Below are 19,348 nucleotides of genomic sequence, written 5' to 3'. Positions count from 1 at the left end.
ATGTCACACCTGATTATAAGTATAGTTTGATTTCCAAACTGAGGGCTTAGAGACTGAAAATGAGAAAGCTCACTGACCACAGTTAGATGCACTGGGAAGTGCCACACAGAACCTCCACTGCAGGCCTGCATGAGCTCATGCTCACAGGCCACCGCCCACATACAAACTCTACTTTATTTAGATTTTTAATTACATTTGTATTTCTTTATTTAGCTTATGTGGAGGTACACGCAACAGTTTGGACATGGAGGTTAGAGGACCACTCTTGAAATCCAGTTCTTTCCTTCCATTATATGGGTCCCAGGATCTAACTCAGGCCCTTCAAGCTTGGTGACAGGCACCTTTACCACTGAACCCTCTCACTGGCCCTCATAGTTTCTTTTTTTTTTTTTTCTTTTCTTTTCTTTATTGGATATTTTATTTATTTACAATACCGATGTCATCTCCTTTCCCCATATCCCCTCCCTAGATGCCCCCTATCCTATACCCCCTCTTCCTTTATGCTTTTATACCATTTTGATTACATGCATATATTAAGGTCAGTTCTAGGTTGAGGGTCTAGCAATACAATAGATGCAAATAGTTGAAAAACAAGCAAGACAATAAACACAAATAGTCAAAGAAAATGCAAGGCATTAAATCCAATTATGTGAACACTCCTGTGATCACTGTTTCTAAAGGCTTATCAGGATGACCAAAGTATCTGAGCCTACTTCCCTATCCTAGTCCAAGGTCATTTTCATGTCTGAAGCCTACTTCCTTGTTCTAGCCTAAAATTTAGATTTTTGTCTGAAATTACTTCTTTGTTCTGGCCTAATATTTAGATTCCTGCCTGAGATTACTTCCTTGTTGTAGCCTACGATTTAGACTCCTACCTGAAATTACTTCTTTGTTCTAGTCTAATGTTAGATTCCTGCTTGAAGCCTACTTCCTTGTCCTTGGCCAATATCATATTCCTGCCAAGCAGCCCATGGCCTGAGGTCAGTATTTCCATTTTGGTCAAACCTCAGGAATGACATATATAGCTTGATCAGGTTAGCCCTTCTTGTCCTGGGAATATTTTTATTCCTGCCCATTATGTTAAAGCTTATCTTTAACAACATCAACATGTTGGCAGCCAGAGTACATGGCTTGAACCTGAAAATGAACCCCCAGACAGAGTTATTAAATTAACAGGCTGGCAAGCCAAGGATGGGTAAGATTCTGCACAGAGCCTTACCAACCTAAGACATAAGTGTATTGCTTTTGATAATGCATATTCCATGATGGGTAAGGAAGGCATTCTTGTTAGAACGACCTAAGACAGGCTCAGTCTTGTTAACAAAATAAAAAGGGGAGGGGGGAGGTGGAGAGCCTTTGGGTCTGCTTGGCAAGAAGCTGACATGGGCCAAGGACAAGGAAATGTCCCTCATAGTTTCTTAAGAGGAGAAGCTGACTAATGAAAAGTCCTCAAACTTGCTATGTGACAGAGGCTAGCCTTCATTACAATCTTCTTTATCCCTATTTGTTATATGGGGATTACATAAGTGCACTGCCACCCCCACCCCCAATTAGTCATTTTTATTATTTTTTGTCCCTTTGTTTCTTATTTTGTCTGCAAAAGACTATCCTTCTTTCAAATATTTTACCACAAAAACCCAGACTTCTATCAAGACTTTGAGAATAGTGGATGGTGCATGGCTTTGGAGTTATGTGTCTTCCCTTCTACTTTGCTGTTAACGAGGCTAGCTGTGACTCAGTTCTCTTGACCCTCAAAGGAAACTATGCTGAGCTAAGAGTGAGCAAGCCCTGCTGAGGTGAATTATCAAAACTCTCAAGATCTGAGGTTTCGTAGTCAAAAGCCAGCCGAGAGTAAATGAGACACCAGATGCTGTGTTTGTGACACATTCAGGCTGCTTTATAGATTTGGTGACTCTCAAAGGCATCAGGGGACAAGAGTGGCTATTCCGATTTATGTATGCTTTGAGAGGTGAAATAAAAAAGTAAATACAGACACACAACAACAACCTATACTTCTCTAGCATCTGGCCAGACAGAACAGCTAAATCATGACTTCCCCTTAAACACACAGTCTGCAATTGTTGCCTTTTTATGGACTTCTCCACATTTCTCTTCTGTCTTTAAGGTTTCTTTTTTAAATTATAGGCCACTGCAATGTTCAAGAAAACATATACTATCCACTGAACCTTTATATAACAGCCAAGCTCCTGCAGGGAAACAAAATATGACTTAGCTTTGGTTCCTCCCCTGGAGTGCTTCGTTTTTTTATGTCCATGGTCTCTTTTAGTCTATGACCATACAAAAGTGAGTCGTCGCTGCTTCTAATGATGCATTTTTGTGTGGTAACTTTATTTTAAAACAAAAAAAACCTTTCCACAAACATATTATATATAATATATATTTTTGCAGAAGTTTTTAAAATATATATGTATGTATAATATGCATATTATATATAATATGCACATTATATATAAATATAGTGAAGATCAATCTCTAACAATGAAATGGCAAAGAATCACCTACATACCAAGATGTATGGTTGAGCATGGCCAATCCATCCTGCCAATGAAGTAAGTCGACCACTGGGAATGTTGACTTTGGAATGAGAGGTCTGGCAAAGGCCTCACCTGGCATTTAACCAGCAGAAGTTTCAACATGAAGCTTAAGCAACTCTCTCTGTCACAATGACCTATCTACACAATGGGAATATTGATGACTGTGCCTGGAAAGTATCTCACACATCCTCACTGACTTAAAGCCATTAGAAAGCTCTCCTGGAAATGGCAACTTTCACTGTAAGATCAGGGCTTCAGCAGTGCAGTGTAACTGCAGAAAGGACACAGAGAGGACCCTGCCAGAGACACTGACCTGGGAGAGAGGGCATTCTTTGGCTAATGTGCTCTGGTTCATTTCTTTGAGCAGTTCCTTTAAGGCATTGCGGACGGTGGCGTGGTTCCACTGCTCCGCAGGCAAGTCTTCCAGCTTTGAACAACTGCAAAACAGAGGGACAGTGAGTGACACATGGCCCTCAACCATGGCCCTGGCTGCCCAGGACCACACAGCAAGTGCTGTGTGGCTTCTAGGTCCTCTCTCAGTGTCATACCTAGAAGGCTCCCAAGAAAGGGAAGGGGAGCAAGCTGCTTCTGAGGACTGTGATGGATCCCCCAAGTGACACAACACTGTGGTCCTTCCTAGCAGACTCATTATGGGTCTTCCATCAAAATCAAGTGTGAAGGCTCACCTTTTCCAGAAAAAATTTGGACAAGCTTCTTTCCCAGTCATAAAATAACTGAAGAATTGCTAGAAAAAAGTGGGGATGCTCAGTCCCTATTAAAGGAAAAATTCTCCCAAAGGTGAACATTTGAAAAAAAAAAACAAAAAACAAACAAACAAACAAAACTTACATTGAAGGACAGCATTGCTTAAGACACAACTTGCAGGCACCTTATGATAAAAGGGCTACAGAGACCTCCTTAGACATTGGGAGGTACACAGCATTTCTGGTCCCCCTAGAGGCCATAGGCTTTCACTGACTGACCACCACAAAAAGGAAGACATCACTAAACAAATCATCCCCTCAGCAGACAAACCAGAAGACAGCAGAGGGATCTAACGCTTCAGATGCTATGCATTAAGCTCCTGAGAAAGCCAAGAGAAGCCACAAAAGGGGCTGTAGAGAGCCTTTGCCTGCCCTGAAGACTTTTAATGATTTATCAGGCAGCCCCTTGAGTGAGCAGTTCACTGCCTCTGAAAACAGCATAAAACAGTTGGAATGTGGACTATAAAGATGCCTAGTGAGGCATCCCCGGCTCCCCTCCTCTCTCCCCCCTCTCTTTGGTTCACCCACTGTCTCGAAATTAACAGAGACAAGCTGATGTCTACAGTGAATGGAAGATCCATGCAGCATCTGAGAGGAAGCAGAGACAGCCGTTCAGAAATCCCCACCTTTGTAATTGGATCTTCAACGTCACAACGTGATAGACATCTTGCAGCATGTCGGCCACCGTCGCATCAGGGGCGTCTGTCACATAACTGAGGGGGAGAGGGTTCCACCTCCCCAGCTTGATTATTCCTGCCCAAGGAAGAAAAACACAATAAACATATATCTGCTATTTATTAAACCTTTCCAGTTTGTTCGATGTCAAGAAGGTCATTCAACAGTCAACACTGAGCACCCACTCTGAGAGTTTACAACCCAGTGCAATGAGCTATTTCTTCCTGGCTGACAACCGGGTTAGTGAACTACACAAGGGAGATAAGGAATGAAAAGAATGGGGTGTAATCATGGACAATTGGTTCTTTTATGTTTTCCTGTGTCTTAAATTACTTAGAAAACCATACAGATATTTCCTTTCCCCAAAGTCTTGTTTCATAGTCTAACTTAAGTCTGATGCTAAATATACAGGGCTGCTGATTTCACAGACCCAGAAGCAAAACAAACAAACAAACAAAGCAAGTTTCATGTAAATAGAAGACTTGATTTTTTAATTGAATTGAACAAGAAGGCTGCTGTGTGGGTTCCACAGTCCCACTGTGAATGGGGTATGATTCCTGGGGTGCAGCACTCAGCACCCCTAGAACAGAAGTCCCCAAGCTTTCTGGTTGCAGGTATTACCTAAGGTGCCTTCAGCTGCCTCTCTGTTTTTATTCCTGGGATCTTTTCAGAATGACAACAGTACCTTTCCCCTGTGGGTTTCCTGGTGTCTGTAGTAGGCCTGGATATGCTCCTGGGCTAGCTTAGGCTGCAAAGAGCAGCAACTTCGGAAGTAAGTTCTATTGCAAGAAGATTCATGGGATACTCAGACAGTTTTGTGATGAAATGCTAACTTATTTATTCTTTCTATGGGCCCCTCTGGTCTGGAGTGCAGGGCACGCAGAAATTTGATGAAGAAAAAATAAAGAAACTCATTTCACAAATGACGCTGGGTAACAAAACTTTTATTCCATGCTATGAAAAATCTGATGGTCCCCATGGGATGTCAGAAATTGTCACATATAAAAATGTTATGCTTTAGAAATAAAAGAAAAATAGCATTTTTATTTTTCCTTTTGACAATACAGGTGAGTCTAAGTACATTGTTCTCTCAAAATACATATATTTTTATCACTGATGAGAGAGAACACCTGCATACGCAAAGGTACTTTTAAAAGATTCACGAAATGACTCCATAGCTGTGGGGCAAAATTCAGAGGGTAGGAAATAAAGTTTCTGGTGAGGGCATGTCCTGTCCCAAATGAGATAAATGAACGCGTACTGCCTGACATAATGCTTGAAAACAGGGAAGAAACAGAACAAAAATATTAAAATGATGCACTGTTTCAGTATTAAGACTTAACAATCTGCTGCCGAATATGCTACAGTATAAATAGTGCCTGGACTCAGCTCCAGCAAAGCAGTGCGGCTCTCATTCATGGTGCCGTATGTCTCCAGTTCTGGCTCCTTACGTCCTCTTTCCCCTGCCAAGAAAAGCTGTTTTTTTTTTTTTTTTCCTTTCTTTCTTTCTTTCTTTTCTTTCTTTCTTTCTTTCTTTTTTTTTTTTTTTTTTTGTGGGGGATAGTTTCCCTAACATTCCCTCTCATCACAATGAAAAGTGCACAGCACGCAGCTCAGAGTAGACACGAAATGAGCATCCAGGGCCCTGGACAGCCACCCTGGAGTAGGCAGGTCTGCTTCCTTCCCTTTTATCTTTTCTGGCATTTGCCATATTAAAAAGACGCTGAGGAATATGTCCAACCTACTACCTTTCGAAGAAAATCATTGTACAATGTTCACTTCCTTTAAGAAAGCTATTGTCATGATCACCCACAAGTTCAACAGAAACTGACCGTATCCTACAGGCACAGTTTTTTATATTCAGATAAGAGAATGCAGGAGAGAATGGATGTCAGAGTCTGTGCTCTCGGACTGGCACAGGGAAGAATCTGCGAGTTATTTTGGTTGCCGTGACCAAGAAGGTAATTTGAAGAAAAGGAAGCCTGCAAACTTCCAGGGACAGTTCTCTGGGACATTCTTCCTGCCATGTGTCTGTAGCTCATCCCTTTTTTTTTTTTTTTTTTTTTTTTAAGGAACATTACACAGTGCAGGCAGACACAACCAAATATAGCTGTGTAATTTCATTTATATCAAATCCAAGAGCAGCAAGACTAACCTAAGGGAACAGAACTGAGACAAGCAGGCAAGAGAATTCACCAGAAGGGCTTGCTTGCTCAGGATAGTGGCTGCACTAGTATAAAATCTGTCAAAATTCACCAAACCAGCCTCCTAATATAAATATGATTATTGCATATACATTACACATGCCAAGCATGGTGACAAATGCCCATAATTTCAATAAATTCAAAGCCATCCTAGGCCATACAGTGAGTCTAAGGCTAGCCTAAGCTATATGGTATGGTAGTGGGGGGTGGTTCAGTCAGGAAACTGCCTGCCTTGCAAGCATTAGAAATTGAATTCAGATCACAAAGGCTGTGGGCATGGTGGTGTGTGTCTATAACACTAGTGCCAGGGCACACAACAGGCAGAACCCTGAGCTTGCTGGCCCTTCAGCTTAGCCAATCAGTGAGCTCCAAGTTCAGTGAGAGACACTGTCTCAGAAAATAAGGTGAGAGCCATGAAGGGAGACACTCAATGTCTAATGTGCACACATGCACACATATGCACATGCACTCAAAACACATATGTACATCACAGAGAGAGAGAGAGAGAAAGAGAGAGAGAGAGAGAGAGAGAGAGAGAGAGAGAGAGAGACAGAGAGACAGAGAGAAATGAACTGGGTATGGGAGCACATGCCTGTAACCCTAACAATAAGGAGAAATATCAAGAGTCCGAAGCTGACTGGACTTCATAATGACACCCTATTTCAAAAAAAAACCAAACCAAACCAAAACCCAGTTAACCCAGTTGGTAAAAAAAATAAACCATAATTTTCCTTAAAGGGAGAGGTGTGTTCAAAGTAGTAGGCTGAAGATAGCTATCTTCATTTAGGTGAACTTTCTCCCCAACTCAGTGAGTTAGAAAGAGACTTATTTAGGCTGTAACTAGACATGCAGGTGCCTCACGGCCTTGAATACCTCCACCCAGAGCATCTGCCCCAAGCTGGTCTCTACAGCTTCAAGGGAACAGAGGGTACATGCTGTTCTCTCTGGCCAGGGAGACAGTGCCTGCTTTTCCTTCTTTCCACTGTCGAGAGGTCACAGTGTACACTCAATTGTCTACCTAGGGCAGAACCGCTAAGAGGGGCTCTCTTCAATGTGCCGTCCCTCCAAGCTAGGTTGTCTGCCTAATGCATTAATCCACTTTGGAAAACATTCTTTGGAACAGTCTCCTTCCCTGATTAAAAAAAAAAATTGACAAAAATATTACTTAGAATAGCAGTCACATGTTAATTAAAGAAATCAAACTGGGAAGCAGTAATCCATAGCAAGTATGAATGGGTGCGGGCTTCCAAGGAAACTGCCGCCACAGAGCGCTCCTGGCTGCCACCATCTTCTCATCATGTGACTCTAGCAAGTTACTTAATGTCTCCGTTCCTCAATCTGCTCATCCATGAAATGGAATTGAAAAACACAGAGTTTGATTAAAGAAAATGTATATGTTACACATAAAGCCCTTTGTACAAAGCTTTGTCCTAAAGAGAGATCGGAGAGAAGCATGTACACTTTAGTTACTCTAGTGCAGGAAGGTAATTAGCAGCAGCAAGCTGGGGGTGAGTTTGTGCAAACTGAGATTTGGGACCAGCTGTTTCCTTTCTGTACACTTCAGTTTTCCTGTCTATAAAGTGGGAATAATAACCATGCCCACTTTTGCATTACTATGAGGCTTTCAACTAATAGGGATTGTTGAATAACAAATGCTCAACAAAACCCAGGGGCAAACATCTTGGGAAAGTTCTGAGTGAGGTCACAGCAGCATCTTAGCAAAGCTAAAGGAGATGAATCTCCCTTGGAGGAGCTGGATGGACAGGGAGTTACCCTGGGGGGAAAGAAAGCTGCCACAGTCCAGGCAGGAGTGCTTAATTACTGTGTAGGCAAATTCATCCCAGCCTTTAAGGTGGTGTCACCAAACCTGACAGTGAATTTAAAAAAAAAAAATAAGAAGAGAAGAGGAGGGGAGGGGAGGGGAGGGGAGGGGAGGGGAGGGGAGGGGAGGGGAGGGGAGGGGAGGGGAGGGGAGGGGAGGGGAGGGGAGGGAAGGGAAGGGAAGGGAAGGGAAGGGAAGGGAAGGGAAGGGAAGGGAAGGGAAGGGAAGGGAAGGGAAGGGAAGGGAAGAAGAGAAGAAAATTTGTCATAGGCCTTCTAGGGATAGTTTCCAACTCATAGCATTAGGGGAATCTCAGAAACTCTGGCATAACCAGCAGTATAGAGATATTATTTCTAAAACCACAATCTAAGCTTTTTAACTCTAGCAGGTAAAAAGGAAAAAAAAATATTACTGGGGTCAGATTTCTTTGACACAAATGGGCATGCATACATGTCCAGGAAAGCATATGGCAGATGAAGATTCACTTACCTTCTCTGAACAGACAGCACACTCTCACTTTGTCTAGAACACTGATCCTCAAGAGTCACTTCTAGAATCATGTACATTCTTCAGATTCCAACCTGGGACTAGTTGAACTCTAAGCAAGCACTCTGAAGTAATCTTTTCTCTGCACAGCTGCACAGAGAGGACCTGTACTTGGTTTGTGAGTCTTATCACAGTATCCCTTTCCGCTACCTTATGGGTACCAAGTCTTTTTATTGTCTTGGTTTATTTTTGTTTTCGATTTTCCTGTTTCTCTGTCCATTTTTGAGATAGGGTCTGACTATTACGTAACCCAGGCTTGCTCAAACACATGATCCCCCTGCTTCGGCTTCATGAGTCTTAGAGTTACGAATGAGCTACCACGTCCAACATTTGGTGCTTTCAAGAACCACTCGTTCATCTGTGGTGAGTTATTATTGTACATGGAAGTGAGCTAAAGGTTAGGAGGAAGTGACTTGAAAAGAAATGGGTGGATGACAGCCAGGACTAGGAACTGGGCTTCATTTTGTAAGGTTTAAACTACTAGACCTTTCCTACTCAGCTCTGTTACTGTAAGTGTGAGTCCTCCTGCCCAAAATAAGTCCCTCAAGCAGGGCTATGTTTGTCTTCAGTCATATGTCAATCAGGGCATTGACATTTATTCTGATGGAAAGGACCATATGAAACCTAGGAGCCACCAGGTGATAAGGCCAAAAGGCAGAAAAGTCATCATCTACACCTTGAAGTTCTCTGGGGAAAATGGTCCCTGAAAGGAACCACTGAAAACATAAACAGTGTCTCCCAAGTCATCCAAGAAATGCATCATCTACAAACATTCAGAAAATGCCTGGTGTTGAAGACTATTACAGATGCAGTTTCAAGGTCTTTGAGTCACAAATTATGGGCCTTTATTTTGGAGTTGAAATTCATACAAATGTTAACATGATTGAATTGAGCACAATATAAATAAAACTGTTTATACCCAGACAAATCTGTTCATTCTAAAATACAGAATGCCAATTCACTCTTTGTGTAATGCATTCAGACCAAATAACAAAATGCAATTGTAGGTAAATTTCCCATTAGTGACATAAAATTAAGTTGGAAATGGAAGCAATTTTTGTCTAAAATTAAAAAGATGCAACAATGGAAACCATTTTTTTACTCTCTCAATGTAATATCCTCCTAGAGTCAGAGTTAACATTTCATAGAAGGAACTATCAATAGTATATGTATGGGTGTTTCCTGTGTTTTTATCAGTGTTTAGACTATGAGAAACCACATATTCTGCAAAGTCAAAGCAAAATTTCTGTTTTTCAAGTTATTAACCTTTAATATATAAAAAGCAGAGAGTTTGGGATATTGCAAATTGTAGTCGAACATTCGAGAAACCACTTAAAGTGGCATTGAATGTGGTGATGAACGCTTTAACCAACAGAACATCAGAAGGTTTGTATGCAGTGTTAAGTATCCATTAAACACATTTTCCTCATGTGTCTCTGAGTCACAGATATGCAGAGAGATACCAATCCATCTTGTCCCTGGCATTATGGAGTTTGAATAGAGAAGCTTCAAATTGCTAAGGACACAACTAAGTAAGACTACTCTTCAGATAAACCAGGATAATAACTTTCACCCCTGTACCTCAAATGTAAGAACTATTTTGTACAATGAAGGTTTGTGTCAAGTCATGTGCAGGGTACATGAAAGTTCTCAAAGCTGAGTAATATGGAGGGAGTTGCTGACAAAAATCCATCTAGGAGACAGATGCATGCAACCAAGCAAGATATCAACAGTACCCTCAAAATTCGGTGGGTAACTGTCTTTTATTCCAGGTGCATCCTAACATAAATTTTAAAAGCAAAGTGAAAACTCAACCTGGGGAAAAATGAGACATTAGCTTTAATTTCCAAAGGCTGGAGTTTATATATCTCATAACTCCCCGGAAAAGATCTCAGCAAAAAGAGTGTCAATAAAATCTCTAGTCTCAGAATAACTAAGCCTTGGGGCTTCTGGTTCTCAGTCTTATTTCCACAATACACCAACTGCTGACAAGACCCCTTGCAAAACCTAGAGAACTCCTGGCATTGATGGCATCTGTTCGCCCTCGTCTGAGTGACTGTGTCCCTGCATTACAGCGTATCATTTTCTGTTGTTAGGCTATGCTTTGTTAAAGACATTAAAAACTGCTTGTCCTATATAATAAGACCAGAGAATTATTTATCCATAAATCAGTTCACAGGAAATCACTACCTAGCAGTATGTAATAATTCACCCTGTGCTTCTAACCTGTGGCCTGGCTGTGTTATATCATCAAACTGTGAAAGGGACATGGCATAAATTGTAGTTATTATTGCTGAACCTGTGGTGGAATGATGCTCAGTGAGGAGAGAAAAAGAAGAGGCAAACAAAAGGCCATGTTTGAAACACATGTTTTTCTTCTTTGAGTGGCCCGGCAGAGCCCCAACACAACTTAGTAAAGCAGACTGACTCTTCGACACTGTCTACTTTGAATCTAAAGGCTCTATACATTTCAAATGCATTCAAGTAAAAGAAAATGGAAATTACACTGTATTCTTTGGGCACTCTACTTTATCCAGCTGGCTTTGTAATTTACACAAATTAATGAAATCTCTTAACTCACTGGTCTGGGAGCCTAGAATGCATTTAATCCCGTATTTATAACAGCACAAAAGCAAACACCAGACAAAAACAAATAACAACTCAGAATAAGACATTGAGGCTCTGTTGTTATATCAATTCATCTAGAAATCAACAGGGTACATGCACACATGCTTACATGAGCACAAGAGTACGATTTCCATTTCCCACACACATTTGATCCACTTGCAACAATCGGAGTATTATTAACCAACACAAACAACCAATGTTTTAATTCTTGAAGTACATTAACCTGGGAGCTAGAGAGACGGCTCAGGTATTCTTGCTGCTCTTCCAAAGGAACTGAGTTGATTCCCTACATCTTCATTGGCTCACAATCACCTGTAACTCCAGTTCCAAGGTAGCCAATGCCCTCTTTTAGGTTCCATAGGTAGCAAGCACAGATGTCGGGCACATAGATACATGCAGGCAAAACACCCAATAATAATTTTAAAAACCACTAACCTATGTTATATCATGTCTATACTTTTCAAGGAAAATTACATGGAAGATTATTGGTATTTAAGAACTAAAATTAATTTTTAGAGTAGCTTATAAACTATAGGTAAAAACAGCATTTCTCAGCCTTTTTAAAACAATCAACCCCCTTATAATACAAAAACATTCTACACACACACACACAAACCATGCACATGTACACACATATACAGTAGCATTTGGTGTCTTGTAATTCTATACATGTTTTTACATTGTGCAACATAAAGATTTTTGTCCCGTGTAATAGACGCTGCTTCACATTTGGGAAACGTTATGTTATAACTCTGATTTTTATTAGATTATTTAATATAAGCACTAAGTAACTAGACTAAATTAATAAAGACCTTGTTGCAGAGAAAAAAGGGGAGGGGGAAGAAAGAGTGAACAAAATTAAATAAAACTTTCTGAAGTTGGTATTTTATAAACCTTTATTTAATTTTCAAAATTCCAATTTTCCTGAAAAACAGCCAAAATATCAGACAGGCCATAAAAAAGTGTGGTTGGTATTTAGCTATTTATTTCATAAGAGTACCGTTTAAAACTATTACATGGAGAACTGGGCAAATGGGAAAAGTGTCGTGTGAAGTTATCTGGGACCAGTTCACCAGCTGCAAGCTTTTCATCTGTGACAAATTTCTCTTATTGTTTCTAGTTTCAATCATTGTCTGAAAGAATTTCAAATTAAGGGACTAATTTTGGCAGGTAACCCAAACAAGAACTCTCCTGTTCTTGTCTCCTAGTCATTCCTCCCCTCCCTACTTCCTCCTTTTATTCAGAAATACATTTGAGTAAAGGTATCTGCTCAGTCTCCCTCCAATATCTCCAATAATCAAAGGCATAGGAAACACACAATGCCTTAGACTTACATGATTATGCTCTGCTTATGGCATGCTCTGTTTATGGTAGCTGCTCTTCCAAGCATACTTAGCTAGTATTTCTGCATGTTCTAAGGTCAGAAGTATCCACTAAAGATCTAAAACAACTGCTGCCTTGCATATTTATATCCTAATTAATTACCCATAATCTTCTGTGGGGGGAGCTAAAGTGGAGTTTCCTGAGGGTCTGGCATTGCAGGTCCTCTACCACCTGGCTCAGCAGGCTTGGGAAATCTTGTCAATCTCATGCTCCCAATTACATATTTCAGAACAGCCCTTCTGGCATATTCTGTTTCCTATAATCTAGGATTACATAATGCCTGATCTTAAGGGTACTATTAAGATGGCATGTAGATTATCAAAAAAAAAAAAAAAAAAAAGAAATGAATGCAAGAAATACATTATTTATCTTGTACACTTTTTTTTTTTTTTTTTTGGTAAGATAGGGTCATTCTATAATAGCCAAGGCTATTATAGAACTGACCATGCAGTCTAGGCTGACCTTGAAGTCACAGAGATCCTCCTGCCTCTGCTCATAGGTGTTGGGATTAAACGTGTGCTCACACCCAGCTATGCAGTACACTTTTATCTATGTTCCAACTCAAGAGATCTCATGGCCATTTACTAAGTAACTATAACACACGGAAGCAAACCTGGATGAAGTCAGAGTGGTGACTGTGTTTGATTTGGAGAATGTCTGCTTTGTGCCCTTCCGAATATTTCTTTCTTTCACTCTCGGTGCTTCTGTCTATGTACATGAGATGTACATCATGTATTTTATCCTATTAAGCTTTATAATGCACATGATTTACAGGTCTCAGATACTTCACACTTACGAGATGTCCAGATAGCTCCTTAATTTGCATTTTGGGAAATGTCATATTTAAATACTGTAAAACAAAATTTGAAATATGCCACTATCATTTAACGGGTACAAGAGAAGCCAAGGGCCCAATACATAATAGGTGCTCTCTCAGCAGACAAATGTTTCTTGAACTGGATCAAAGGCAGACTTACAGTCACAACACACATGGTGATGAATAATGATGACAGCTTATATGAGCCCCATAGAATATTCAGACATGTCAGAGAAATGTCACATGAATTAAAGGGCAAGTGAAGTAGTAGAGACTTAGATATTGGTACTGATTATACGTATAATTAGCCATGGCAGTTGGATCAGACACCTTGTGAGAATTTGAAAGGAATGAAAGGGGCAGAAACTAATTCTTACTGTCCCATTCCAAGGACAGCGCTGTTTGAGGTGGTCACATTAAATGAGTAGGCTCCAACTTTATTCCTAGAGCAATTATGAACCTCTTTCTGGCCTATGAAACAAAAGCTCTATGGGAGGATTCATGGAGAGGATGCTGAGGAGTCAGGCTTGAGAATCACTGTCCGGGGTTCCCACAAAACAAACAAACACACAAACATACACACACACAACAGCCAGAAGGCTAAGATCTACCCACACATGCTTGACCAGAGAAGAGCTGAGACCAAGTGATTCCCAGATTCCCTTGTTCTTAAGTCACCAGAAAATATGCTCACTACTGTCAGCCAGGATACCTGATAAGAAGGTGCAATGCCAGTACTGGAGGAAAGTGGTCTGGGTCAAATTGCCACTGTGTTTATTTCTTTCTGGATATGTGGACTTGGCATGGACTGAATGAGCAATATGGCAGGTGAAGAATTATTTCTAATATATGAATAAACATTAGAAAATTCTCATCAAATTTGGACTGGATGCTATCAAGGTTTTACATCATTTAATTTATCTTACCAACACTAGCCCCACTATCACGAGATGCTAATGGGTTATGTGCCCATGAGGTCTTTTCACTGACAGGCAGCAACAGGGAGGGCAGAGAGGCAGGCTTTGGCTGTGACTGGGTACCATTCCGAGGCCTGTTTTCTTTACTAGAACACGTGGCAGTGAAAGCAAAAGGAAAACTAAATGAAACAAAGAAAGCCCTGCCTAACTCACAAGGATGATTACAACAAAAGAACACAAGTCAAACTGCATGGAAAACTATAAAGCTGGGCCCCAAGATGCCTCACCAGGCAAGGGCACCTGCTATCAAGTTTGCCAACCTTCACCCAACCCTCTGAAGTTACATGGTAAAAGGAGAGAGCTGATTCTGTGTGTTGCCCTCTGCTCTCCATGTGCATGCTGTGACATGTGCATGCACCCAGAAATAGATGCAGAGAGATTTTAAGGAAATTTTTAAGAACTGTGTACAACTGGCATTCAAGAATGCTAAGTTAACATCAAATAAGTAAGCGTTTACTTCTTTAGAATGTTTTGGAGGGAGAGATGCCTTTAGTTAAGCAAAACACTGAATATCCTAAAATGTCACTGGCTAACACAGCAAATGATCTATCTGGTGTTATGGTTTGAAAATGTCTTCAAAGGTTCATGGGTTGAAGGCGTGGTTTTCCCATCTGGTGATGTTACTGAGAGGTAAAAGAGTGCTAATTCCACCAGTGAGGGGCACACAGCTAACAGGCTGCTAGGAGGCTGGGCCTAGTGGGAGGTAGTAAGTCACTGGGGTATTCGTTAAAGTGAATCACCCCATATCCTGCTCCCTCTGCTTTCTGGCTACCCCAATGTGAGAAGCTCTCCTCTCTATGATGTCTCTATCTCAAAACAGACCTGAGAGCAACTAACCTGGTTGAAACTCTCAGCCCAAATGAGCCTTGTCTCCCCTTTAAAGTCATTTCCCCGCGTATTTTTGTCATCGTAATAAAAAAAAAAAAAGCTGGCTTATACACTGAGTTTGGCAGTCTGTTGTATCTCAGTGACTAGAGCTCCTTTACCCTTTACCCAGCCATTACTGTATAGACACAGTCTTAGAAGTGCCACCTGCCCTCTCAGATTATCCCAGAGATCCAGCCTCAGCACTTACAGATATCTTTCAAAAAGCTGATAAAGGCAGAAAAAGGTCAGGGCTGCCATCCTCAAGCCGAGACTCCCTGGGTATCTCTCTGCCAGTGCAGCTCTGACATCCTAGACCAAAAGGCCTCCCAAGTACATGGGGTCCAATCATGGTGGCTTTCATTATTGTCATTTGACAGAGGCATTAAAGACTTCAAAAACACAGAAAGAACAATTTCAACCAACCAGACCCTCTAAAGCTCCAGGGACTAAACCACCAACCAAAGAGTACATATGGAGGGAACCATGGCTCCAGCTGCATATGTAGCAGAGGATAGCCTTGTTGGGCATCAATGGGAGGGGAGCCCCTTGGTGCTGTGGAGGCTCAATGACCTAGAATAGGGGAATGCCAGAGCGGGGAGTCAGGAGCAGGTGGGTGAGGGAGCAACCTCATAGAAACAGGGGGGAACAGGGGAGGGGATAGGGGGCTTCACTGAAATGGGGATAACATTTCAAATGTAAATAAATAAAATAGCCAATACATTTTAAAAGTTGACAATATTGAATAAAAATTCAACACTGAATTGGTGGGTTAGTCTGTCCTTACTAAAATTCTACTTCTAAAAAATGGCAAGCACTCAGCTTTATGTCTCTCAGGCAGAGATTTTTTTTTCCTTTTTCTTTTTCTCCCTGTACCTTTCTAAGTATAGAAAACAACTATTCAGGATAACTGAAGGTCTGCCAGTTGGTGAGCAAACCAATGGTGCATACATCAATCAGGCAAAGGGAATTTAGTTCAATCAGACAAAACAAGTATCAGTCTACCAAGTATACTACTTACTACCAGCTGTGGGTGACTGTGGTGGTCTAAATGAAAATGGCCCCACAGGCTCATAGGGAGTGGCACTATTAGGAGGTGTGGCCTTGTTGGAGGAAGTGTGTCACTAGGATGGGCTTGGAGATTTCAAGTGCTCAAGCCAGGCCCAAGGAGTCTCTCTTCCTGATGCCTGCTGACCCAGCACCACATCTGCCTGCATGCTACCCTGCTTCCTGCCATGACAATAATGGATTAAACCCTGTAAGCAACCCCCAATTAAATGGTTTCCTTTATAAGAGTTTCTGTGGTCATGGTGTCTCTTCAGAGAAATAGAAACCCTAAGAGAAAAATAGAAACTCTATACATGGATATTCTCTACTTTAAAAATGCTAGCTAAGAAGTACTGTCCAAGGGATTCTCTTACGTTAACAAAGTTGGTAACAATTATTAGGACACGTATTCTCAGAACCATAGCACTGGACAGAAGGAAGTGCTCACAGAGCTCTACAGAGTTTCCTCTCCTACAGTCCTGTATGTAACCCTCACATACAAACACACCGGATTCATAAATTAGGATATAACAAATACCAAGCAAGGAGCAGAAATCTCAACATCATCCCATTAGTAACTAAAGACCTTAAAATGGCAATAGAACCTACTTTCCTTTTATCCATAGGAGACACCTTGGGAGATGCTCGGTCCTTCCCTCTGCTGGCATCTTCTATATCCCCAGGATGACACCCGTGCTCACACCCAAACAGAATAAGCCTCTCTATTGCAGAGTACCTGAATCCAGTATCGAGGTCTCTCCACTCCACCAGAGGGAGGCTCTGGCTCTGTCCATCAGTGAGACTTATTTAGACTTTAAAAACAGTTTGGTGAGCTGAATGGGAGAGTGTATATTGTAACCTCAGCAATTAGCAAACCAAGGCAGGAAAATCACAAGACCAACCTGGAATACATAATGAGACCCATTCTTAAAAACAAATAAACAAAACACACAAAAATGTATAGAAATTAAATAAAAATAAAAACTGATAGAGAAGAGACAATTTTCGTGAGAGCTGATACTGTATAAGTAACTCTCCTGGGCTCTATCTGGGGAGCTGGGCAAGTGCTCACAGGTTACATGGAATCCCTTTTTACTTGCCTTTAACTGAGCCATCCTTAAAATAACTAGAATGGTGTTTCATTTTTATTCTCAGAGCAAACTGTCATCAAGCTGCTCACCCATAAAAGGAAGGAAACTCACAAATCTAAGAATATATTTAGCCATTCACATTCTTAAATGGAAAACAAAAGAGGTGCCATTTAATCTCACTACTGCCACTGTGTTTCTGTGTATGATGCCTCTGTTGTTTTATCAACTACACCCCATAATTCATAACAATAAAAACACAGAAAATGTCTACCTCCAGCATCCATCTTTCCTCCATGCCTAATCCTGTGTTTGCAGATGATAGCTAGCCTCTCCTCAGTTTCAGTTGTCCAGTGTGCTTTGTCACAATCACTCCATCAAGCAGTGAAGCGTTCGCTTTGGCTTCTCATGGTGTTCTATGTTGCTCCACAAGAAGAAAGCAGTTAACCAACATACCCATGGCCACAATCAAATTGACTGGTACCAGAAACTGAGTGGTTATCAACTTTGAAGTTCTGATAGACTGTTTCATATAACTTGCAGTGATGAGTCTAATGCCTACAGACAGGAGTTCATCAATCTGTGATTCTCACACACAGGGATATGTTTCAGAACCAGTCAGTCTAGTAGATGGCTTCAACTCTCAAGTACACTAGCCCTCTTCCTTTGTTCCTGACACCCAGTAAAGGGGAAAAAAAAGATCTTACATAATTATATTTAAACATGAGCATGCTCTAAGAACCCTGTGAACTAAAATTAATTGCAAATTTCCCTTTCCAGTTTCATCCATGTGACATATTTTATATTTCAGCACTTAATTTATATTTTTCCAAATAAAGCAAAGAAATAAGAAACAAGAGCTTTGAGATTTTTACCCATGCTACAAAATTACTTAGTGACACAGCATTGGGTTGGGTTGGTGCCCATAATAATAATCCTTATAATAAGCCAAAAGAGGAAATTCTGTCATTCATACATAAAACACTGTGTGAACCAAGTCATGTGATGGTTTAATATTATATATGGGATATAATTACTTCTTCCTCTTGAATATCCATGATGATCTAGAATATGTCCACTGTCTAACATGTTTCTTGCTCTTCTGCATCGAGGAGTAATTTTGGTTAGAAAATGATTTCACACAAGACATGCACATGTTGAATATAGCAATTCTGATTATGGGCTGTATTTGGATAACTTACAAAACTAGTTACTTCTTGTAACTCTTTACACACCAACAACTGGTGATGGGCCCCAGCTCTATCTCTTTGAACATCTTAGTCCTACCTTAGTTCATAAAAGCCCTTAATCTTTTCCCACAAAAGACAATCTTTTCCAAACTATTTCCATAAAATATATGCTAACAGAGTCAAAAAGGAAGAGAATTTTAAAAGATAATGCCTCACCCAGGAACATTACAAATGGCTGCCATGAGGGCTGGGGACATGGCTCAGTTGATAGAGTGTTTGGCTAGTATGCACAAAGCCCTGGGTTCAATTCCCAGCACCACAAAAAAAAAAAAAAAAAAAAAAAGGCTGCTGCAATAATCCAAGAACTCAACTTTCTTCTTGAGTATCATCCTTATAAAACCATCCATTCTGGGTAATTAAAGATATTTGTTGTTGCAAAGTAAGGCTTATAGAAGTGTTTCACAGAGACATGTTTCACAGAAATGATAACATTTCGCATCGGAAAACGACAGGAAAATGACCTCCCCAAACAGCCACAGCACAGAGAGGTCACAATCATGTTGGCCTCTGGGAACCTCACTGTCCTCAGGGAGAAGCAAGAACAATAGAGGGTGTCAGCCCGTAAGACCCTGGGCCTCGAGCATATGCTCAGATGATGCTCCACCGTGACCTGACCCACATCAACTAATAGAAGCATGGTCCAGCAAAGCCTGTTTGTTCTAAAGGAAAGGATCTGAGTTCTCACCTCCCAAGTCCATGGAAGGCTTTTTAACAGTTTGGCAGGTGCC

The 19,348-nt window shown here is 40.9% G+C and overlaps 1 protein-coding gene across 2 annotated transcripts in view; it reads right to left on the bottom strand.

Moving 5' to 3' along the window:
* The window catches only part of Satb2 (SATB homeobox 2), a 173,344-nt gene that overhangs the window by 100,227 nt on the left and 53,769 nt on the right, over window positions 1–19,348 (bottom strand). For both annotated transcript variants that reach the window (XM_076931897.1, XM_034499047.2), the window contains exons 3-4: window positions 3,946–4,072; window positions 2,869–2,992 (exon numbers count right to left, since the gene is read on the bottom strand). In XM_076931897.1, coding sequence (XP_076788012.1) covers window positions 2,869–2,992; window positions 3,946–4,072 — 251 coding nt within the window. The remainder of the gene's footprint in view (window positions 1–2,868; window positions 2,993–3,945; window positions 4,073–19,348) is intronic.

The sequence above is a fragment of the Arvicanthis niloticus genome, chromosome 3 (genome assembly GCF_011762505.2).
Source record: "Arvicanthis niloticus isolate mArvNil1 chromosome 3, mArvNil1.pat.X, whole genome shotgun sequence".
NCBI lineage: Eukaryota > Metazoa > Chordata > Mammalia > Rodentia > Muridae > Arvicanthis > Arvicanthis niloticus.
Note: the sequence above shows the minus strand (reverse complement) of the source record. Positions and strands in the feature narration are given on the sequence as shown.